This window comes from Oncorhynchus mykiss, chromosome 13, assembly GCF_013265735.2.
Source record: "Oncorhynchus mykiss isolate Arlee chromosome 13, USDA_OmykA_1.1, whole genome shotgun sequence".
Taxonomy (NCBI): Eukaryota; Metazoa; Chordata; class Actinopteri; order Salmoniformes; family Salmonidae; genus Oncorhynchus; species Oncorhynchus mykiss.
Window position 1 is genome coordinate 2773521 of NC_048577.1, and position 23620 is coordinate 2797140.

The window sequence follows — 23620 nt, forward strand, 5'->3', positions numbered from 1 at the left end:
CAGGTTGGATGGGGTGCGTCGCTGCACAGCAATTTTCAGGTCTCTCCAGGGATGTTAGATCGGGTTCAAGTCCGGTCTCTGGCTGGGCCACTCAAGGACATTCAGAGACTTGTCCCGAAGCCACTTCTTGGCTGTATGCTTAGGGTAATTGTCCTGTTGGAAGGTGAACCATCGCCCCAGTCTGAGGTCCTGAGCAGGTTTTCATCAAGGATCTCTCTGTACTTTTCTCCGTTCATCTTTCCCTCGAAACTGACTAGTCTCCCAGTCCCTGCTGCTGAAAAACATCCCCACAGCATGATGCTTATTTCTCATAGTCTAAGAGTCCTTCAAGTGCCTTTTGGCAAACTCTAAGCGGGCTGTCATGTGCCTTTTACTGAGGAGTGGCTTCCGTCCGGACACTCTACCATAAAGGCCTAATTGGTGGAGTGCTACAGAGATGGTTGTCCTTCTAGAAGGTTCTCCCATCTCCACAGAGGAACTGTGGAGCTCTGTCAGAGTGACCATTGCGTTCTTGGTCACCGCCCTGACCAAGGTCCTTCTACCCCGGGGTCTGAATACTTTCCGAATAGACTGCAGATACCCCACCAGACACACCACTGAGTTTCATCACGGTACCAAAACCGTGAAGAATGGGGATCCAAAATCCTGTAGCTAATGGGGATCCTAATAAACTAAAAACTCACAGCAGACCACACATCTGTAATGTCTCTCTCCAGTGTGTGTTCGCTGATGCATCTTCAACTGTGAGTTTGTGTGCAACCCAGGCGAGATGATCGAATCCCCTCATTGATCAAAGCTTCTATAAGATTTCTCTCCCGCGTGTGTTCTCTTGTGCCTTGTCAGTTGTACCGTTTGACGGAAACTCTTTCCACATATAGCACAAACAAAAGGTTTCTCTCCTGTGTGAATTCTCTGGTGTATAGTCAGTGTTCCTAAGGTAGTGAAACTCTTCCCACATTGATCACAGACATATGGTTTTTCTCCTGTATGTGTTCGTCTGTGTTCAGTCAGGGAACCAGCTTCGGCAAAACTCTTCTCACATTGATCACAGTTATATGGTTTCTCTCCCGTGTGTGTTCGCTTGTGTATAGTCAGTTGTCCTGACTGACGGAAACTCTTTTCACATACAGCGCAGACATATGGTTTCTCTCCTGTGTGTATTCTCTGGTGTATAGTCAGTGCTCCTAAGGTAGTGAAACCCTTCCCACATTGATCACAGACATAAGATTTCCTTCCTGTGTGTGTTCGCTTGTGTTCAGTCCTGGTATCAGCTCGAGCAAAACTCTTCCCGCATTGATCACAGCGATAAGATTTCTCTCCAGTGTGTGTTAGCTTGTGTTTCGTCAGTTGCCCTGGCTGACGAAAACTCTTCCCACATTGATCACAACCATATGGTTTCTCTCCCGTGTGTATTCTCTGGTGTCTCTTTAGGTCTCCTAAATGTGGGAAACTTTTCTCACATACATCACAGCTGTAAGGTCGCTGGATCACTTTCAACCCTGGAGCCTTTCCAGATGATAAGGCTCTCCCACTGAGCGAGCGACCGTTAGGGTTGTCCCCTGTGAAACAAAGACATGAAGTTAAGGTTCCTCACATGCACCAAAGTACTTAACAATGACCTAGTGTTGAAGTATCTTCCCCATCCAACACAGATGAGCTGCTATACAACACTGAATAGTTACGTTGAGCAAATTCGGGTCAATTAATAAATATTGACCAATCAATGAACTGCTACAGAAGCAGATTGTAGTCTAATACACACCATTGTTCCTACTTGATGACATCGAATCTGAATCTCCATCGTTGTCCTCCACGTTCCATTCTTCATCGCAGTCTGTAGCATCATCATCATCATCAGACTGGCTGGGACTCATGGGTGCCACACTAGATTCTTCCTGTATTTTTCTGATGTCATCTTTCAGTCGGAGTAACCAAGACATTCCCTGCTCCTCCGATTTGACTGAATCTGCATTTTCCCACATTTCCTCCATGATTTTACGTCGCAACGAGCGATGGTTCTTTCCTTTAACTTGGGAGCCATCTATTCCACAGCGTTCACACAGGTGTCGTAAATTATCCTCCGTTAGAGGGTGTAAACTCTGTTCGATTTCTTCCAGCAATGCTTCCTTCTCTCCACTCATGTTGTCCTGCTGGTGGGAACAACAACAATGCAGTCAATGGCAAGACAGCAGGAAGTCCATACACTTTAGATGACCTGTAGTAGAAGAAGAAGACAGCAGGAAGTCCATACACTTTAGATGACCTGTAGTAGAAGAAGAGAGCAGGAAGTCCATACACTTTAGATGACCTGTAGTAGAAGAAGAGAGCAGGAAGTCCATACACTTTAGATGACCTGTAGTAGAAGAAGAGAGCAGGAAGTCCATACACTTTAGATGACCTGTAGTAGAAGAAGAGAGCAGGAAGTCCATACACTTTAGATGACCTGTAGTAGAAGAAGACAGCAGGAAGTCCATACACTTTAGATGACCTGTAGTAGAAGACAGCAGGAAGTCCATACACTTTAGATGACCTGTAGTAGAAGACAGCAGGAAGTCCATACACTTTAGATGACCTGTAGTAGAAGAAGACAGCAGGAAGTCCATACACTTTAGATGACCTGTAGTAGAAGAAGACAGCAGGAAGTCCAGTTGATAAATGGCTACTACAGGTTGCCATCTATAAACAGGCATGGAAATATTCCCAAGTTCGTTGTGGTCGTTTTTTGTTTAGAAGAGGACAAACGGCGGATGTTTCCGCGGCTCTTGTCCCATGTTCATTGATTTCGATGTGAGTGATTAATATTTATTACAGTAGAACAAACTAATCTATTTCAGTCTGGAGTGACCGCTTGGTAAATATTGGTGCGTGAGCAGTTTTTAAAAGGTAGTATTTTAGCAAAATACAAGTAATCTGAACGAGTGTGACACGTGTGTGTAGAGGGGAATTTGTATGTCTTGGTCTTCAACAAAATCACAAATTATTTCAGCATATTGATGAATTTGGACATTTAAAACCTCTGATTAATGATTCATTAACGAGACATTAATACAGGTAACGAGTGGAGGACAGAGGAGCCTCTTAAAGAAGAAGCTACAGGTTTGTGAGAGCCAGAAATCTTGCTTGTTTGTAGGTGACCAAATACTTATTTTCCACCATAATTTGCAAATAGATTCATTAAAAATCCTACAATGTGATTTTCTGGATTTTTTTTCTCATTTTGTCTGTCATAGTTGAAGTGTACCTATGATGAAAATTACAGGCCTCTCATCTTTTTAAGTGGGCGAACTTGCACAATTGGTGGCTGACTAAATACTTTTTTTGCCCCACTGTATGTGTTATTTCATAGTTTTGATGACTTCACTATTATTCTATAATGTAGAAAATAGTACAAATAAAGAAAAACCCTGGAATGGGTTGGTGTGTCCAAACTTTAGGACTGATACTGTATGTAGATTGATTTTCTTATTTTCTTTAAAATAACAAAACACAGACAATACCAATGGCCGCACACATCAGAGGGTGTTCTGGTCAGAGGGTGTTCTGGTCAGAGGGTGTTCTGGTCAGAGGGTGCTCGTGCCCCCACTCGCCCAGAGACATTCGGCAAGGCCCCACCCAGGCCCAAAGGGATTTTTCAAGGGCAGGACGTGGTACGCCCAGGCGGGCATGGAAGTGAGCACACCCATATCAGGACCAACAGACACACCGCATGAATCCACCAGGACCAGCAGACACACAGCATGAATCTACCAGGACCAGCAGACACACAGCATGAATCCACCAGGACCAACAGACACACCGCATTAATCCACCAGGACCAGCAGACACACAGCATGAATCTACCAGGACCAGCAGACACACAGCATGAATCTACCAGGACCAGCAGACACACAGCATGAATCTACCAGGACCAGCAGACACACAGCATGAATCTACCAGGACCAGCAGACACACAGCATTAATCCACCAGGACCAGCAGACACACAGCATTAATCCACCAGGACCAGCAGACACACAGCCTGAATCTACCAGGACCAGCAGACACACAGCATGAATCTACCAGGACCAGCAGACACACAGCATGAATCCACCAGGACCAGAAGACCCACAGCATGAATCTACCAGGACCAGCAGACCCACAGCATGAATCTACCAGGACCAGCAGACACACAGCATGAATCTACCAGGACCAGCAGACACACAGCATGAATCCACCAGGACCAGCAGACACACAGCATGAATCCACCAGGACCAGCAGACACACAGCATGAATCTACCAGGACCAGCAGACACACAGCATGAATCCACCAGGACCAGCAGACACACAGCATGAATCTACCAGGACCAGCAGACACACAGCATGAATCCACCAGGACCAGCAGACACACAGCCTGAATCTACCAGGACCAGCAGACACACAGCATGAATCTACCAGGACCAGCAGACACACAGCATGAATCCACCAGGACCAGCAGACCCACAGCATGAATCTACCAGGACCAGCAGACCCACAGCATGAATCTACCAGGACCAGCAGACACACAGCATGAATCTACCAGGACCAGCAGACACACAGCATGAATCTACCAGGACCAGCAGACACACAGCATGAATCTACCAGGACCAGCAGACACACAGCATGAATCTACCAGGACCAGCAGACCCACAGCATGAATCTACCAGGACCAGCAGACACACAGCATGAATCTACCAGGACCAGCAGACACACAGCATGAATCTACCAGGACCAGCAGACACACAGCATGAATCTACCAGGACCAGCAGACACACAGCATGAATCTACCAGGACCAGCAGACACACAGCATGAATCTACCAGGACCAGCAGACACACAGCATGAATCTACCAGGACCAGCAGACACACAGCATGAATCTACCAGGACCAGCAGACACACAGCATGAATCTACCAGGACCAGCAGACACACAGCATGAATCTACCAGGACCAGCAGACACACAGCATGAATCTACCAGGACCAGCAGACACACAGCATGAATCTACCAGGACCAGCAGACACACAGCATGAATCTACCAGGACCAGCAGACACACAGCATGAATCTACCAGGACCAGCAGACACACAGCATGAATCTACCAGGACCAGCAGACACACAGCATGAATCTACCAGGACCAGCATTTTATTAATTTGAATGTATGTTTTTGCAAAAAAATTAAAATGCCTGTATTGCAGAATCAAGTTTTTTTTGTTTGTTTTTTGTTTTTAATGAGGGTTTATGTCCACTTGCTCTCATGTTTTTTTTTTATTTTACCTTTATTTAACTGGGCAAGTCAGTTAAGAACAAATTCTTATTTTCAATGACGGCCTAGGAACAGTGGGTTTACTGCCTGTTCAGGGGCAGAACGACAGATTTGTACCTTGTCAGCTCGGGGATTTGAACTTGGTTACTAGTCCAACGCTCTAACCACTAGGATACCCTGCCGCCCTGTTGTCTTTTTGGTCTCCTTTGCTCCTTCTGTGCTGTGTGCACTTTCCCCATTTTACATCCGATATCTGTATATGATGACGAAATGCTCATGTCTCCTCCCTAACAACAGGAGTTGTCGTCCCAAAGTGAAGGCAGGCGACAAGTTTAGGTTCAAAATAAGCACATTGAAACTCATTGGGCTTTTTTCGGCGAGAGTGAAACCTCTCTCTCTTGGCCTCTTTTTTCTCCCAAGTCCCTACCACTCACAACAAAGATGAGAGATCACTTCTTCGTCACTGACAAGCAGGTTCAACTCGCTATTTGCATTTGAGGTTTGGTCTAACACTCGGTCATATGGACCCTGAAACACATGGAGACATTATGTAACTGTAATAGAGGAGAAGTTAACCTCTCTAACCAATCCCTGTCTATGTTTCAACGCCTCACATTTCAAACAGAGCACACACACACACACACACACACACACAAGCAGACACCACTCCAACAGATGCTAAATGAATGCTCATTTTGTGGCGAGCGCATTACAGTACCACGTACCACTAGCAGCATTTTAGTCAAATAAAGACTTATACTGGCTGTTTTGTCTGTGTTTTATAAAATGTGCAATAAGCATAAAACGATTATATAAGGAATTGGAAAATCGTTCTCATTCTGAGAAATAAGGTAGGCCACTTGATTTCAACATGTGAACAAAGTGGACAGGCTAGCCTGCTGTTCAAACAGCTGGAGACTGACAGAAAGGTGTGTTTTTTTTATAACAATTCAACTGTTCTGCCTTGTTAGCTAGCAAATAGATTCTAAACTTGAAATATAAAATATGAGCTGGCTAGTCACTAGCACGTGGGCTTGTGCTGGAGAGATTGTTTATGAGACCAGTGTTAATGTCCTATAATGACTGCTACATTATTAGTGAATGTGCATCATGCACGGTTCTGGTTAACCAGAGAGACATGCTATTGAGCCATACTGCCCAGCCCTAAAGAACAGTACCAAAGAGACACGCTATTGATTCTGCACCGGTCTGTCTGTTCAATACCCAATATATACTGAGCATTAATTCCGGAGATAATTTTATTTAATAGCTTAAATTTAAAAATACAAATTGAGGCATCTGTTGTTTTGTATAACAGCTCAAACCCGTTGCCATGGTACTGGGACATCGAAGTTTTACGATTTATAAGGAGTCATTTATGATTCTTAATTGTTGGCAGACAAACTAATTCATTACTTTCGCAAAATATTTAGCTGGTCCGTGTTTCTCCGGGGTGCTGTTGGAGAGATGCACCGCTGTGGCGCTCCATCAACGTCCGGTCAAAAAAGAATCTACATAAATCATGTAGCCTACGGTAGGCTACATCATCTATGACAATGTTGTGAAACAGACACTTTTTTACATCATACAAGCACGCTTCTCCGATCAAATAGACTAAACAAAATGAAGGCCATAAAAAAAAGCTATTCGATGTGAATGACATGTTAACAAATATTACATCCCAAAAATCAGGCTACCCACACTTGCTGTCCAGGAGTTTCACCCTGCGGGCTAAATCATGATAATCAGTGATTACAAGTTTATATTCCTTAATGGTTTTTGACTAACTGATCATAGCAACAACAAAAAATACAATACTTCAGCATTTCCTGCTGTGTAAATACATTGACTCATTGCAAATAGGCTCACTGATCAAGTTGGGTAGCTGATATTCAGAGCTTAAACAGACAAAATGATTAGTCACAGGAATCAAGACTAATAACACAATGCAAATGTATGTTTTTACAAACGGTACCACGCAGACACTGGCTACACTATTCTAGTTGTGTAGGGCGGATTTAGTTGTTGTTGTTGTCTCGTCTAGGGCGGAAGAACGGCCAGGACCGGGCCTGCACTGCCGTGTTTGTTCACGAACCACTAAACTGGAATTATTGACGATATCGTCATATCTAGACTGGCAACATTCGTCGTTCTTAAATGCACAAAAATATTAATCCACCTACAGCTGTTGTTGAACATAAGCTAGCCATTTAACTCACCAAATTCCTTGTAGAAATGACAGCTAGCTAGCAAGCTAACGTAGCTAGCAAGTCCCTGTCCTCCCTTTTTTTCCACGTGGAAAATGAGTTAGCTAGCTAGCTTTATCTCGTCAGTTTTGGCTAAGGATCCTTTATGACTTTCAAACAAAGTTGTCCTGTGGCTGTTGCATTTCGGAGATTGAAAATAGGATATATTTATAGTTGGCTCCAAGCACGAACGTTTCAGCTACTATCTTGCAAGGTAGCAACTTCCGCTTTGACTGGCATTGTTGTTGTTCTTCTTCTACGGTATTTTGGCGGTCCGCAAACAAGTGTTGGGTGCATTCCGCCGCCACCTCCTGTACAAGTGGTAAACGATAGAAGGAAAAAACTAAATTGTTGGAAATGAACATTAAAAACCTATCCTACTCCGTCTGTCACAGTCCAATTCACGTCACATCCTGATAACGGCTCAGTGGCCCGTGAGGACAGAACATTCTGTGACAGGATTTATTGCAAGGCCTCGGCTGTAAACTCAGAGTCACAAAAGAGCGTTCTGTATGCACTAAAAAAAATACTAAAATGTTCTCTGATTTCTTCTTTGTTATGTGCTGCGTAGTTTATGACGAGGCACTAAATGCAACAAAGACCAACTTTTTTCACGTGCAATATATCAGGATCCCTTGGTTGCCGAGAAACATTCACAGGTGCAGGCTCTATTACCATGGCGTCTTCAACGCCACTCGCCCCTTCCACTCGCCTCCAGATAGGAGACACACTGGACAGCCCTCACTCTTGCCACCTCTGTCTCCTTCCCACTAACTGGACAATCCGGGAAATGAAGGCGCATGTTCGCCACTTACAGTTGCAGCATAACCTCAGCTGGCACACGATATTCTTCCGGTCTGCATACACTTGACCAATTTTTTTTTGCATTTATGACACTAGAGGGGTTTGTGCACAAAAGCTCTTCCGACGATATTTCACAAATCCTAACTTTACATGAGAAGGGAGAGACTTTTCATCGAAGAACAGTAGTATGGACGATGTGAATTTCCTTACTCCATCCACCATACCCGTCAGTTGACATTCACCAATCACTTCACCTACTTCCTCGGCTGGGTAGCCTAGTGGTTAGAGCGTTGGACTAGTAAATAAAAGGGGGAGGGGGCTGGGTGGTGGCAGAGCCATATTACTGTACTACAGTTGGTCCAATGCAGTTCTGTCTGAACGTTCCGAGAGCTCCACCTTCTCCATAGCTGAATAAAGGCACCAACATGGCAGCGGTTCTAAAACCTCACCTCATCTCACCTCATCTCTAACGGGTATCTAGTCTTCACATAGAATGGTGTGGTTCTTTACAACAACAACGGTGTGATTCACATAGGAAATGTACAAGTATAAAATGCATTAATAATATTATTAGGTGTGGTACCAAGATTGAACTGTGACTGAACTGAGGAGTCAAAACAATAACTGTGTAACTCACTGATTTTAATGAACCAATGTTTCTGATTAAAACAATATAAAAGGTCACGCACACACCAGGTAACTCACTGATTTTAATGAACCAATGTTTCTGTACACAGTGAATTTGGAGGGCGGGGGGTGTGTGTGTTAATATTTAATCAATTAAAACCAAATTCAGAATCTGTAGACCTGGATTCGAGCACAGATGCGGGAAAAGAGGTCACTGGAATGCAGGACGCTGTGACGGCGTCGTTGGCTCACATTCAACAGATCTGATCCAACCAAGTGGATATACTCGTCAAATCCGTCGTGTGATTTATGGGATGCAACAGGCCCACCAAGTGGTTACTGAAGTCCGGTTTCGAAATATTTGTCAGTTTCCTCTGCGTGACACATTTTTGAAGTTGTCCCTTTCCCTGTGGAGAAGAAGTAACTGCTAAACGCTAACATCCTGCTCTTATGAGCTTGTAGCATCCAGCAACTATTTGTGTTAGTCAAAGTCCTTTTGTTACTATAATACAGTTGATTTGGTGATGATGACATGAACATGTGTTAGGGGGTTGACATCCATACAAGCATTCTACTCTGATTCTTACCTCAACATGTAGTGAGGGGACCATGAGGAGATTCGGGATCTTTCACCCCATCTTTCTCCCACCTGTGTCCATGGCATTTCTATTGTTTTGGTTGAGTTCCATTGACCTCTTTACCGCATATATATATAGAACAGATAGGTGTCATAATGCCTAGTGCTAGAGGAGTCCAGCAGCGGAACTTTGGACTTTTCTGAGTTTATGGAAGGTTCTGGAACTGATCCTGGGGAGGGAGATGGATCTGGAACTTGGTGCTGTTCAGATTTATTTGAGGGTTCTGGAACTGATCCTGGGGAGGCAGATCTGTACACACTTCACCTGCTGCGTGTGATTTCTGGTGCACTTTCAATGTTCCCGTTCTAGCAAAGCTCTTTCCACATTCTCCACAGATGTACGGCTTCTCTCCTGTGTGTGTTCGCATGTGATCTTTCAGGTGTTGTGAATGAGCAAATTTCTTCTCACACTGATCGCAGATATGAGGTTTCTCTCCAGTGTGCATTCGCAGGTGTGCTTTGAGCTGTTGTGAATGAGCGAATCTCTTCTCACACTGATCACAGACAAACGGCTTCTCTCCAGTGTGTGTTCTCATGTGTGATTTCAGGTGTTGTGGTTGAGTGAATTTCCTCTCACACTGATCACAGCTAAATGGCTTCTCTCCTGTGTGCGTTCGCAGGTGTTCTTTCAGGTGTTGCGAATGACCAAATTTCTTCCCACATTGATCACAGCCGTAAGGTTTCTCTCCAGTGTGCATTCTCTGGTGAACTTTCAACCTGCCTGATTCACGGAAGCTCTTCCCACACCGGTCACAGCTGTACGGTTTCTCTCCTGTATGAGTCAGCTTATGTTTAATCAGGGTTCCTGACAGAGCAAAACTTTTCCCACATAGATCACAGCTGTAAGGCTTCTCTCCTGTGTGTGTCCTCCGATGGTTAGCCAGGGTATGTGATTCAAAGAAACTCTTCCCACAATCCGTGCAGCTGTAAGGCTTCTCTCCTGCATGTTGTTTTCGCTTGTGCTTTGCCAGGGATCCTGGATTGACAAAGCTCTGCCCACACTGATCACAGACATACGGTTTCTCTCCTGTGTGCGAACGACGGTGGCTGGCCAGTAGGCCTGACTGAGAAAAGCTCTTCCCACACTTCTCACAGCTGTAGGGTTTCTCTCCGGTGTGCGTTCGCTGGTGTCGGTTCAGATTGAAGGCTACGTTAAAAGTCTTCCCACATACATCACAGCTATGTGGTTTCTCTCCAGTGTGTGTTCTCAGATGAGTTGCCAGGCTTCCTGACTGTGTGAATGTCTTCCCACACTGATTACAACTGTAAGGCTTCTCTCCAGTGTGTGTTCGCTGAGTCACTTCCGACTGTCGAGGCTTCCCAGCTTCACGGCAGTCTGCAGCGTCCCCATCACCATCAGACTGTCTAGGACTCGAGGACACGCTGCTTGATGCACTGGAGCTCACGGTTACATGTCTACCATCCTGCTGTATACCTCGGATGTCCTCTTTCAGTCGGAGTAACCAAGACTTTGAATCCTCATTTTCCCAGATTTCCTCCATGATTTGACGCCGCAGCGTGCGTTCACTGTTTTGTTTACCTTTGAACCGATCCTCGGAGCCTCGGATTCCACAACGAACGCACAGGTAACATAAGTTGTCCTTGGTTAGAGTGTATAAACTCTGTTCCAGTCCATCCAACAGCTTGTCCCTCTTGCGACTCATGTTGTCCTGCTGTTGGGAACAACAACAATGCAGTCAATGGCAAGACAGCAGGAAGTCCATACACTTTAGATGACCTGTAGAAGAAGAAGAGAGCAGGAAGTCCATACACTTTAGATGACCTGTAGTAGAAGAAGAGAGCAGGAAGTCCATACACTTAAGATGACCTGTAGTAGAAGACAGCAGGAAGTCCATACACTTTAGATGATCTGTAGAAGAAGAAGAGAGCAGGAAGTCCATACACTTTAGATGACCTGTAGTAGAAGACAGCAGGAAGTCCATACACTTTAGATGATCTGTAGAAGAAGAAGAGAGCAGGAAGTAAATTAACTGTAAAAAAAACAGCAGGAAGTCCATACACTTTAGATGACCTGTAGTAGAAGAGAGCAGGAAGTCCATACACTTTAGATGACCTGTAGTAGAAGAGAGCAGGAAGTCCATACACTTTAGATGACCTGTAGTAGTAGACGGATAGTGTCAAAATATATATATATCCAATACTTTGATGTTTACTGATCACATGTTACCGATTGAATATTTCCATGGCATTTCAACTTTTGATGTGAAACCGACATGCTGTTGTAATATCAATGAATGCTTTTTATGTATATTGTATGTTTATATAACATTAGTATTTAGAGGCTATTAATCTCAACACTTTACACTCTAGCCCGTAAACGGGTTGAAAATGGCAGATTAGGTCACTGACAAGGAAATTACATTGGAACACAGTGGCTGTACAGTAACATTCTACACATGATGTCAGAGCTGTATGAGATTCAACTGATAGATGCTCAGATTAGGTCACTGACAAGGGAATTACATTGGAACACAGTGGCTGTACAGTAACATTCTACACATGATGTCAGAGCTGTATGAGATTCAACTGATAGATGCTCAGATTAGGTCACTGATAAGGGAATTACATTGGAACACAGTGGCTGTACAGTAACATTCTACACATGATGTCAGAGCTGTATGAGATTCAACTGATAGATGCTCAGATTAGGTCACTGATAAGGGAATTACATTGGAACACAGTGGCTGTACAGTAACATTCTACACATGATGTCAGAGCTGTATGAGATTCAACTGATAGATGCTCAGATTAGGTCACTGATAAGGGAATTACATTGGAACACAGTGGCTGTACAGTAACATTCTACACATGATGTCAGAGCTGTATGAGATTCAACTGATAGATGCTCAGATTAGGTCACTGATAAGGGAATTACATTGGAACACAGTGGCTGTACAGTAACATTCTACACATGATGTCAGAGCTGTATGAGATTCAACTGATAGATGCTCAGATTAGGTCACTGACAAGGGAATTACATTGGAACACAGTGGCTGTACAGTAACATTCTACACATGATGTCAGAGCTGTATGAGATTCAACTGATAGATGCTCAGATTAGGTCACTGACAAGGGAATTACATTGGAACACAGTGGCTGTACAGTAACATTCTACACATGATGTCAGAGCTCAGAGCTGTATGAGAGTCAACTGATAGATGCTCTAAAAACGTGAGCACCACACACACACACACAACAAGATCTCACACCCATCCCTCCTGCTAATTGGGACTTCTGCGCATTGTGTTGTCTGAGTAAGAGAGGACTCGATGTTTTCTGAGTTAAGGATTAGAATAAATTCCACTCTGATGTCATTCATATAAGCATCTTGGAGATGCAGGGTAGATATGGAGATGCAGGACTGGGTTCCAAACCCCAAAAAACTACAAGTGCTATCTTCAGTTCCTCAATGGCAAAGCTAGGAGAGTTTTTTTTTTAAAACACCTTAAAGATGATGGCTCTTTCGCTGTGTCAAAGTGCAATGAGATGACTTAGTATCAGAACACACATTGAAGAGGTGTGTGGCCACTTGGAGACACCAGTTAGTCCTCTTACTGAAACCCTTGTCATTTCTGGGGTCTTAGTTGCACCCTCCCAAGCCCTTGATCCTGACTGCATTACACATACAAGTAATTGGATGAAGGAATCTTCTGTACAGGGGAGTTTTGTTAATAGCCCCGATGCTTGGTCAGAACATTAACACACAACACGTGTGGTAAGGTTTAGAAGCATAAGGACCTTCTTCTTTCATATCAGAGAAAACTCATTTTTACAAAAAAAAAAAAAAAAGTTAAATTGATGCATTCTAATTATGTTTCTGAATGTCTCCAGTGTATTTTAGGATGTTATAAAGAGAGGACCATAGATGTTATTTATATAATACTATCTACTGTATTCTGTGAAGCTATGTTGTAATCGTATATTCTAATATTTAAAAAGTTGTGTGTGGAGGGAACCATTTTAAGGGAACGCATCTCATTTCGTGACGTAATTCACCAAATCGTCTCTAGAACATGACAATATCATACGTGTATACATAAAAAAACGTTAACCTTGATTGAATAAGACACAAATAAATGTACACAAATAAACTTTCCACTATTCTATAAAGACATACATTTACCGCACATATTCATTGAGTTGGCGCTGCCTATTTAGCTTACAGTTAGCTAACGATAGCATTCTAACTCACCAGCGGTAAAAGGACAAGTCCAAAGTTTCCACGACCGTTACTTTCGTTGACATTGAGATTGAATTGTCGTTGCTCTGAGGTCAGTTTGTCGATGTACTTTATAGATCGAGTGTATAAAGTATGCCAAGCACAGAATATTTGGTGAAGACTCGCCAGTGTAGGCCGGAAGCGAAATGACTTCCGCTTTCCTATGGCCACTTCTTCTTCTATGATATAACGGCGGTCCGCAAACCAACTTTAAAGGTGCATGCCGCCACCTACTGTGCTGGAGTGGGTGCACAATCCCGGTTTACAACATCTCTAAATCATCCTACCTAACTCAGTATTTCTGAGAAAAAAAAGCCTACTAACTTCTAACAGACCCTCCCCCATCCTCAAAATACCTTCCAACCTCAATGACCCTATACTTCAATCTGTCCCTCTCTTAAAACACACTTACAACAATATACCAACACATACTCCATCGTTTCATCGGCCATATACTCGAGACACAAGCCATTCACATGCTTGCCAAACAGATGTAATGACGAGTTCAATGTACAATGTCCAAAGCGCAATCGAGCAAACACCACCTCTTCCTTTGCATCTTGGTCCACAACCTTTCTTTAGAGGGCATATAAATCCCAGGCCTTGGGCTCAGAGTCCCATCTCTTCTGTCACACATCTATCAAAATGGTTCTCATCCTACCTACATTTGGCCTCATCTCTACCCAGTGGAACATTAATATCAATTATATCTCATTTCAAAACTCTTTTGGCTAACTGGTCTACAATGTAATTTCCTTCCGCACCCGGGGTGGCAGGGTAGCCTAGTGGTTAGAGCGTTGGACTAGTAATCGGAAGGTTGCAAGTTCAAATCCCCGAGCTGACGAGGTACAAATCTGCCGTTCTGCCCCTGAACAAGGCAGTTAACCCACTGTTCCTAGGCCGTCATTGAAAATAAGAATTTGTTGCCTATTTAAATAAAGGTCAAATTAAAAAAATAAAAACCCTGTAACGACATCAACTCTTGCACCACACCACATCCGTCATGACACACTAATGATCTTGTTTCCATCGTATCTTCCACAATAATACCATTACCATCAAATTTGTCGCAAGCGCCGAATACAACAGGTGTCGATCCTTTACAGTGAAATGTTTACGCCTTATTCACCAACAATGCAGTTTAGAAAAACGGTGTTAAGTAAAAAATAAGAAATAAAAGTAACAAATAATGAGAGAGCATTAGCATCTGTATGTGTGCTTTCCCATAAACTACTAGTCGCCACACCATATCTCCCTAGTGCCCAATCATCCTGATATTTCATCAAACATCGCTACAGATAGTCGACGACATGGGGTTGTAACTGCACTGTAGATTTCCACCATCACATCATTGATATTCAGATGGGACAGTTATATTACAATATATACAAGACCTTCCCTTAGGAACGTAGCACAGCCACCACAATGTCCAGATGATATATCAGATCTGATTGGACAGTAACCAGGAACAATACATTCAAGACGTGGTCTAAAAAAAACACAACTCTAATTATCATCATACTGAGACATTCCATCATTAGTATTACATATCAACAATCATGGAGACAGTAACATCTGTTTACTCCTAAAAACTCTGTTGCTGCTTCCACAATGACCTTCAACATGGTCGTTTTTCTTTCCACAAACGCAGCCAGGTTGATGACCTTTGACCTAGCCTTCATTAGAAAGGTTATCAAGTCAATCGGATTAACTATTTTTTGCGTGACACATTTGTGTGTGAGAACAAGATTTCTGAACAGGTCTGGTATCAGTGTCTGGAGCCACAACATTAACAACATGTCCTGCAGTAGCTCTACTTATACCAGGACTGACCCCGTCGTCTCCATCATTCTGCCGAGCGCTTCCATCACACGCCGACAGCGTCATAGCATTTTGGTACACCAGAATTACATTCATTTCCAATGGAACGCTGCGTTGCGCCTTGCAGCATTGCGTTGCAGAGGCAGTTGCAGCGTTGCGTTGCAGAGGCAGTTACAGCATTGCGTTGCAGAGGCAGTTGCAGCGTTGCGTTGCAGAGGCAGTTGCAGTGTGCGTTCTGTGTGGTTGGGGTTTAACATCTGATTTTAAGAAGAGAATTGTAACAATATATGCAGGGTTTTTTACTTTACGGCTGTGGTAACGATCCATGCTATCCGGGATCCCTGGGACGTCCATACCGCACTACCACATTGAAGTCGACATTTAAAATGGTAGTGGTTAGGTTTTAGGATTTAGGTTAGTGACATCCCAAGGATTCCGGTTAGCACAAACCCTGTGGTATCTCGTGACGACTCTTCTCCTGTGGATCTGGTTTGAAAATGCATAACATGGCGCGGCTACGTCACCTACACACAAACACATCCACCCACACTCATCATCATCGCAGCCAACCTGATAACAAATATGTTTAACCAATGACAGTTTATGGGTCAACTTTTATTCGTCACAAAAGACATAGACAACACATTGCAATAAGGATTATGGCAGATCTGTTGCTAGAGACTGGGTTAGGATTAGGGTTAGGATTAGGGTTAGGATTATGGTAGATATGTTGCTAGAGACTGGGTTAGGATTAGGCCGAAACATTTATATTGTTTATTAGTAATAAACATTTAAGGTTAGGATTAGGCCTAAACATTTATATAGTTTATTAGTAATAAACATTTAAGGTTAGGATTTGAAATAAACATTTATACCGTTGTGTCGTGCATAAGAACAGCCCATAGCCGTGGTATATTGGCCATATACCACACCCCCTCGGGCCTCATTGCTTAATTACAGACCTGTTCAATAGCACTACTTCAAAATAACACATTTCAAAACAGCTCATTTCACATTTAGGCAAAAAGGGTTTTCTACTAACTCTGATTCCAGATCTATTGAAGACTGCCCTCACAGATCACTGTCAAATCACAAAGCTCCAGCACAGAGATCGGTGTCCTGATTGGTCAATGAATAACTCAACCGTTCAGTCAGTAAAAATAATCATTCAATATAGCCAATGAATGAGCTGGTGGAGCAGCACAGCCACCGTGGCACTCCCAGCAGCCTGACAGGAAGCTCCTGTGGAGGGAAACAGAAGTTGAACAACACCTTAAAAATAAATTTCAGGCAGGCAGGCAGGCAGGCAGGCAGGCAGGCAGGCAGACAGACAGACAGACAGACAGACAGACAGACAGACAGACAGACAGACAGACAGACAGACAGACAGACAGACAGACAGACAGACAGGCAGACAGACAGGCAGGCAGGCAGGCAGGCAGGCAGGCAGGCAGGCAGGCAGGCAGACAGACAGACAGACAGACAGACAGACAGACAGACAGACAGGCAGACAGGCAGACAGACAGGCAGGCAGGCAGGCAGGCAGGCAGGCAGACAGACAGACAGACAGACCTCTAGCAACACGGCCATGTAGAACCTCCACCTCCACTGTGTGATTGGCTCTTCCGATACGGTTCAAAGCCATGAGGGTGTAATTCCCAGCATCCTCTCTGCTCAGGTGTGTGGGCGGGGTCAGTATCTGTCCGTCTCTCAGCCAGGTGACCGATGGGAGGGGATTGCCTCTGACATCACAAGTTAGCCCCTCCCCCGCTCGCACCTCTAGCTTGGCAGAACAGGAGAACTCAGGAGCGACTGGGGAGGGGGGGGAGAAAGGATACGAAACTTCAGTGAAACAACCATATTATAATCATCATCATGACCTCATAATTACACCCCCCATCATTTGATCCCCGTCATCTTTACAACCATCATAACCCACAGTACTGATCTGTACAGATAGACATTACCAATCGAGTCACGAATCACCAGACGGACTCACAGTGCACAGTGGTGTTGAGGCGGTCTGATTCCATTACAGCAGGAGGTCGGGGTCCCTCTGGTCCCAGATCCAACATGGCTGAACAAAACCACTGGGCCCCGTCGTCAACACTAGTGGGGGAGAACTGCAGGGAATAGCTCTCGTTCACCGGTTGCCTCATGTCATTGTTCAATTGGTGAATGTCATTGTTCAGGGGTTGTGTGTATAACACTGTCCGTTCACCATTGGTAGAGACTTTGAAGAAGGTCACTCTGAGGTGCTCAATAGGAGCGGTGTTCTGGACAAAACAATGCAGAGAGTACTGATGCCCCTCAACCACGGGACCAGAGTGGTTTACATATCTGATGGAGACTCTGTCTGGAAGCTCTGTGGAGGAAGGGAAAAAGACACGCACAATTGAAATGAACAGAGTGTGTTTCTGGTCAGTGTGTTACTAACACGTTTCTGGTCAGTTACTAACAGGTTTCTGGTCAGTTACTAACAGGTTTCTGATCAGTTACTAACAGGTTTCTGGTCAGTTACTAACAGGTTTCTGGTCAGTTACTAACAGGTTTCTGATCAGTTACTAACAGGTTTCTGATCAGTTACTAACAGGTTTCTGATCAGTTACTAACAGGTTTCTGGTCAGTTACTAACAGGTTTCTGGTCAGTTACTAACAGGTTTCTGGTCAGTTACTAACAGGTTTCTGGTCAGTGTGTTACTAACAGGTTTCTGGTCAGTGTGTCACTAACAGGTTTCTGGTCAGTGTTACTAACAGGTTTCTGGTCAGTGTGTTACTAACAGGTTTCTGGTCAGTGTGTCACTAACAGGTTTCTGGTCGGTTACTAACAGGTTTCTGGTCAGTTACTAACAGGTTTCTGGTCAGTGTGTCACTAACAGGTTTCTGGTCAGTTACTAACAGGTTTCTGGTCAGTGTGTTACTAACAGGTTTCTGGTCAGTTACTAACAGGTTTCTGGTCAGTGTGTCACTAACAGGTTTCTGGTCAGTGTGTTACTAACAGGTTTCTGGTCAGTGTGTTACTAACAGGTTTCTGGTCAGTGTGTCACTAACAGGTTTCTGGTCAGTGTTACTAACAGGTTTCTGGTCAGTGTGTTACTAACAGGTTTCTGGTCAGTTACTAACAGGTTTCTGGTCAGTGTGTCACTAACAGGTTTCTGGTCAGTTACTAACAGGTTTCTGGTCAGTGTGTTACTAACAGGTTTCTGGTCAGTTACTAACAGGTTTCTGGTCAGTGTGTTACTAACAGGTTTCTGGTCAGTTACTAACAGGTTTCTGGTCAGTGTGTCACTAACAGGTTTCTGGTCAGTGTGTTACTAACAGGTTTCTGGTCAGTGTGTCACTAACAGGTTTCTGGTCAGTGTGTCACTAACAGGTTTCTGCACAGACAAAAGATACTGGGAGACACGAGACAGTCAGAGAGCAAACATACGAGGGAAGTTACTCACTGTAAACAGTAACTTTCAGCACTCTGGCACACTGGCCTCCCACCTCAGAGATCTCAAAGCATTGAGGCTTTATATTCCAGTCAGTCAGGCTGTCTACTCTCCAAGTCAGCTCTTTCACCTCAGTGCCAAAGAGCGGAGATTCTCCTAGGCTCGGCTCCCAGCCCATAGAGGTGACCGTATCGGAGGTGCAGTTGGCCGAAGCAGGGGCTCCATACTTCACCACCAGCCCAGCAGGACTGACCACCAGGGAACAAGACTCATACACGCCTGGAGAGAGAAACGGATGGGGGGGAAGGGAGGGGAGAGATATTATGTCTGTGAGTGGAGAGCCTGGAAGTGTCAGGAAACCAACGTCTTAACAATTATGCAAATAGGAAACACGACTACACACTTTTTGAGAGACGAGAGCGAGAGCGAGAGAGAGAGAGAGAGAGCGAGAGCTGGGGAAGAGGGTGCTGGTGGGACAGGAGGAAAGGGAAGTGACCTCACCGTTGTCATTGACAGAGAATGCTGACGACGCCAAAATCCAAACACAGCAACAGCACACGCATGCACACACACACACACTTAATATCCAAAAATGAGGAGAGGAAAGGAGTTCCTGACAGGAAGGAAGGAGTCCCTGACCTAGCCAATCATCTCTCTGTGACCATTTTTCAGCCAATTACCTCATTCCTCTCTATGAACAGTGTTCAGTGGTCCTTTGGGACATTATGATCTCATTTACATTCACTGACATAGGCAATACATGTACAGTCATGATAGCACTGTGTGTGTGTGTGTGTGTGTGTGTGTGTGTGTGTGTGTGTGTGTGTGTGTGTGTGTGTGTGCGTGCGTGCGTGTGTATTTGTTCAACCGCCATCTCTATCTCTCTCAACCTCAATCTTAGTGTAATATAACCCTAAACATACATCTGAAATCATAATTTCAAAGTTGATTCGCCACCTGCAAAGCATACAACAGCTGTAAAACAGTACAGTGGAATTCTTACCTTGAGAACTCTTTCCCATCAATGCAGTGATAATAATAATGATACTAATGATATAGATAATAATAGAAAATAGAATTTTAAAAAATACAGGAAGTATGATATACGTTCTTTTTTTTAAACCAATTGTTTCCTGGTGATCTAATAGTCACCTTTCTAAATACTAAATCTCTTTCATGATCTACTGCTCTGTATCAAGCCTTTCTCCTTCTCACTCATTTTCTCTCTCTCTCTCTCACACACACACACACAGACACACACACACTCACACTCACACTCACACTCATACTCATACTCACACTCACACTCACACTCACACTCACACTCACACTCACACACACACTCACACTCACACACACACACTCACCTGGCTTCAGAAGGTGGAGGATGAGGAGGAGAGAGAGTGTGTGCATGCTGCGTCTGTTCCTTCACTGAGAGATCAGTAGCTGCACAATGCTCCCCTCAAGAGTTCTCTTAGTAACTGAGCCGAAGATAGCTGATCTCCTCCGTGTGTGTGTGTGTGTGTGTGTGTGTGTGTGTGTGTGTGTGTGTGTGTGTGTGTCCAGCTCATTGTCCCTTTTCTTTAGTCTTTTGGGTTTGTCCTGTGACTAACCTGGGTGTTCCTACTGTTCTGACTACGACCGCGTTCCAAGAATGGCACCCTATTCCCTATATAGTGCACTACTTTTAACCAGAGTCCTATGGCCAATGGTACCCTATTCCCTATATAGTGCACTACTTAGGGCGCAGGGTGCCATTTAGGATGCAGACCTGTGAGAGGAAGGAAGGGAGGAGAGAGTGCTTGTCTCTAAACACAATGTGGAGTAAGAAGGGTGGGCAGAACACAAACACCATTTACAGCACACAGTACATACACACTATAGTATCAGATACTATGTCTGCTAATGAGTTGAATAGGAGGAGGCTACACACATACACACGATAGTATCAGATACTATGTCTGCTAATGAGTTGAATAGGAGGAGGCTGCACACATACACACGATAGTATCAGATACTATGTCTGCTAATGAGTTGAATAGGAGGAGGCTGCACACATACACACGATAGTATCAGATACTATGTCTGCTAATGAGTTGAATAGGAGGAGGCTACCTACATACACACTATAGTATCAGATACTATGTCTGCTAATGAGTTGAATAGGAGGAGGCTACACACATACACACTATAGTATCAGATACTATGTCTGCTAATGAGGTGAATAGGAGGAGGCTACCTACATACACACTATAGTATCAGATACTATGTCTGCTAATGAGTTGAATAGGAGGAGGCTACACACATACACACGATAGTATCAGATACTATGTCTGCTAATGAGTTGAATAGGAGGAGGCTACCTACATACACACTATAGTATCAGATACTATGTCTGCTAATGAGTTGAATAGGAGGAGGCTACCTACATACACACTATAGTATCAGATACTTTGTGTGATATGTGCTGCTTCATGTGATGTATTGTTGTCTCTACCTTCTTGCCCTTTGTGCTGTTGTCTGTGCCCAACAATGTTTGTACCCTGTTTTCTGCTGCTACTTTGTTGTGTTGCTACCATGTTGTTGTCATGTCTTGCTGCCATGCTATGCTGTCATCTTTAGGTCTCTCTTTAGGTAGTGTTGTGTTGTCTCTTGTTGTGATGTGTGTTTTTGTCCTATATTTTTATGTAATTTATTTTTATTTTTAATCTCAGCCCCCATCCCTGCAGGAGGCCTTTTGGTAGGCCGTCATTGTAAATACGAATTTGTTGTTTAACTGACTTGCCAAGTTAAATAAAGGTTAAATAAATAAATATGTCTGTTAGTGTGTTGAATAGAAGACGATTCCAAAATAATAGGAGAAGGCTAAACACAGAGCTGATCATAAGTGGAGAAATACATGTTTGATAACTAGTATACGATAGGATTATAATTGTGCATATATTTCCAATCGTTTATTTCGCCTTCATAACCCATTTACACACGGTTTACAGGTCACGACTCTTATGTTGAAGGATTTTTCAACACAAAATGACGTCACCCGGAAGTAATTGCTTAGCTGGCGTCAAATAGTTTTCCACCGATATTCTCATCCCAAACAAACAAATTATTTCAGGTAGCTAGGAAATTCGTTTAAATGTGTTTTACATTTTCAGTTTGAACTTTAATGAGTTATTTAAATAACGCATGTCTCAGACAAACTCTTGAGTCTTTTAGAGTGTTTGTTATCCTAGCTTGTAAGCTAGCTAACGTTACACTAGCCAGTGTCTTGGGTTGGAAAGTGACGGCAGCTCAATAGGTTGGTATCTTTCTAGCTAGCTAACACTATGCATCGTGTTTTTTGTCCATAATATAGTATTTAGCTATTGCTTTTGACTACGCAAAGTTATACACTCGTATGTTGCTCTGGATAAGAGTATCTGTTAAATTTCTCAAATGTAAGCTAGCTTGCTATGTTTACCACCACATCAGCGTACACATGTTCACATTGCACCCCTTTCCCAAATGTGGTATAACCTGTTTGTTTTTTAAACTGACCTTTTATACCGCCTCTGGTTCTACTGACCCACCTCTAGCCCACCATGTCTGAACCGGGTTCTGGCTGTGGCGTTCCAGTCCAGAGAAGCTCACAGCCTGGTCCAGAAGTGGTGTCAGTGAAGCTGGCGGACTGCGGTCAAACACTGGAACTCAATGTGATTGTCAAAAAGGAGGAGAAGGGAGATGTTAAAGAAGAAAAGAGCGGAAATCAAAGAAGATAAGGAAGAGGGGGAGAAGAGAGAGGTTCAAGTCGAAGAGGAGAGAAATGCTGATATGGCTCCTCCAGGTCAGTTAGGTTGGATGTGGGGTATGGAGAGATGTCAATGACAAAATAATACAGTTGTGACCTAAACATTCCCCAAAGTGATTCCATTCATTGAATCTAGTTAGGTGGAGTTCTGCCTTCTGCCTCTCTCTCTCTCTCCCTGCAGCCTAGAACTGGGAAGCGACATAAAAGGCTTGACTCATGACGTGTCTGTTCACTCTGCTAGCTCTGGAAAGCAGGGGAAATAGGTAACTCGTGGGGGAATCCCTTTACGTAAGAACTGCAAAGTAAGCTGGTCATACCAAGCATCATTTAGCTCTTTTGATTTAGGTATATAAAAAAAATATATATAAAATAATAATTATTTGATGAAACATTGAATTTGGCCCTTACTGCTTTTAGCCCATAGAAATACAATGCATAAAATAACAGATTCACACACGGAAAAACAAATAACAATCCTTTTATAACTGTACATGTTTGGACCCATGTTTTTGTCACTAGAATATTTCTGTATGTACTTCCATTCATTTACTGTCCTAGAACAAAACACTACAGGACACTACATCCTAGAACAAAACACTACGGGACACTACATCCTAGAACAAAACACTACGGGACACTACATCCTAGAACAAAACACTATGGGACACTACGTCCTAGAACAAAACACTATGGGACACTACATCCTAGAACAAAACACTACGGGACACTATGTCCTAGAACAAAACAC

At 43.6% G+C, this 23620-nt stretch overlaps 4 protein-coding genes across 7 annotated transcripts in view; 1 reads left to right on the forward strand and 3 right to left on the reverse strand.

The window, feature by feature from the left end:
• Nucleotides 1–459: 459 nt before the first annotated feature.
• LOC110493346 (zinc finger protein 239) lies at nucleotides 460–7799 on the reverse strand. Of its 2 annotated transcripts, none has more exons than XM_036942278.1 (3): nucleotides 7496–7783; nucleotides 1763–2147; nucleotides 460–1559 (listed from the first exon to the last, which is right to left on the reverse strand). In XM_036942278.1, the coding sequence occupies exons 2-3, from the start codon at nucleotides 2139–2141 to the stop codon at nucleotides 784–786; spliced, it is 1155 nt and encodes a 384-aa protein (XP_036798173.1). In that variant the 5' UTR covers nucleotides 2142–2147; nucleotides 7496–7783; the 3' UTR covers nucleotides 460–783. The 2 variants fall into 2 exon arrangements, with proteins under 2 accessions (XP_036798173.1, XP_036798172.1); XM_036942277.1 differs by having other exon boundaries at nucleotides 461–1559; nucleotides 1763–2150; nucleotides 7496–7799.
• Nucleotides 7800–8793: 994 nt separating this feature from the next.
• Nucleotides 8794–14009, reverse strand: LOC110493340 (zinc finger protein 2). The gene is made up of 2 exons (XM_021567603.2): nucleotides 13804–14009; nucleotides 8794–11263 (listed from the first exon to the last, which is right to left on the reverse strand). The coding sequence occupies exon 2, from the start codon at nucleotides 11252–11254 to the stop codon at nucleotides 9737–9739; it is 1518 nt and encodes a 505-aa protein (XP_021423278.2). The 5' UTR covers nucleotides 11255–11263; nucleotides 13804–14009; the 3' UTR covers nucleotides 8794–9736.
• Nucleotides 14010–16245: 2236 nt separating this feature from the next.
• On the reverse strand, nucleotides 16246–22782 carry LOC110493365 (vascular cell adhesion protein 1). Of its 3 annotated transcripts, none has more exons than XM_036942293.1 (5): nucleotides 22655–22782; nucleotides 19098–19364; nucleotides 17651–18016; nucleotides 17224–17463; nucleotides 16246–16893 (listed from the first exon to the last, which is right to left on the reverse strand). In XM_036942293.1, the coding sequence occupies exons 2-5, from the start codon at nucleotides 19261–19263 to the stop codon at nucleotides 16820–16822; spliced, it is 846 nt and encodes a 281-aa protein (XP_036798188.1). In that variant the 5' UTR covers nucleotides 19264–19364; nucleotides 22655–22782; the 3' UTR covers nucleotides 16246–16819. The 3 variants fall into 3 exon arrangements, with proteins under 3 accessions (XP_036798188.1, XP_036798187.1, XP_036798186.1); XM_036942292.1 differs by having other exon boundaries at nucleotides 22623–22758; XM_036942291.1 differs by lacking the exon at nucleotides 22655–22782 and adding an exon at nucleotides 20453–20606.
• Nucleotide 22783: 1 nt separating this feature from the next.
• LOC118938510 (zinc finger protein 2 homolog) overlaps nucleotides 22784–23620 on the forward strand; it is a 32950-nt gene continuing 32113 nt past the window's right edge. The window contains exon 1 of the mRNA XM_036942550.1: nucleotides 22784–22908. The gene's annotated coding sequence lies outside the window, so the exon portion shown is untranslated. The remainder of the gene's footprint in view (nucleotides 22909–23620) is intronic.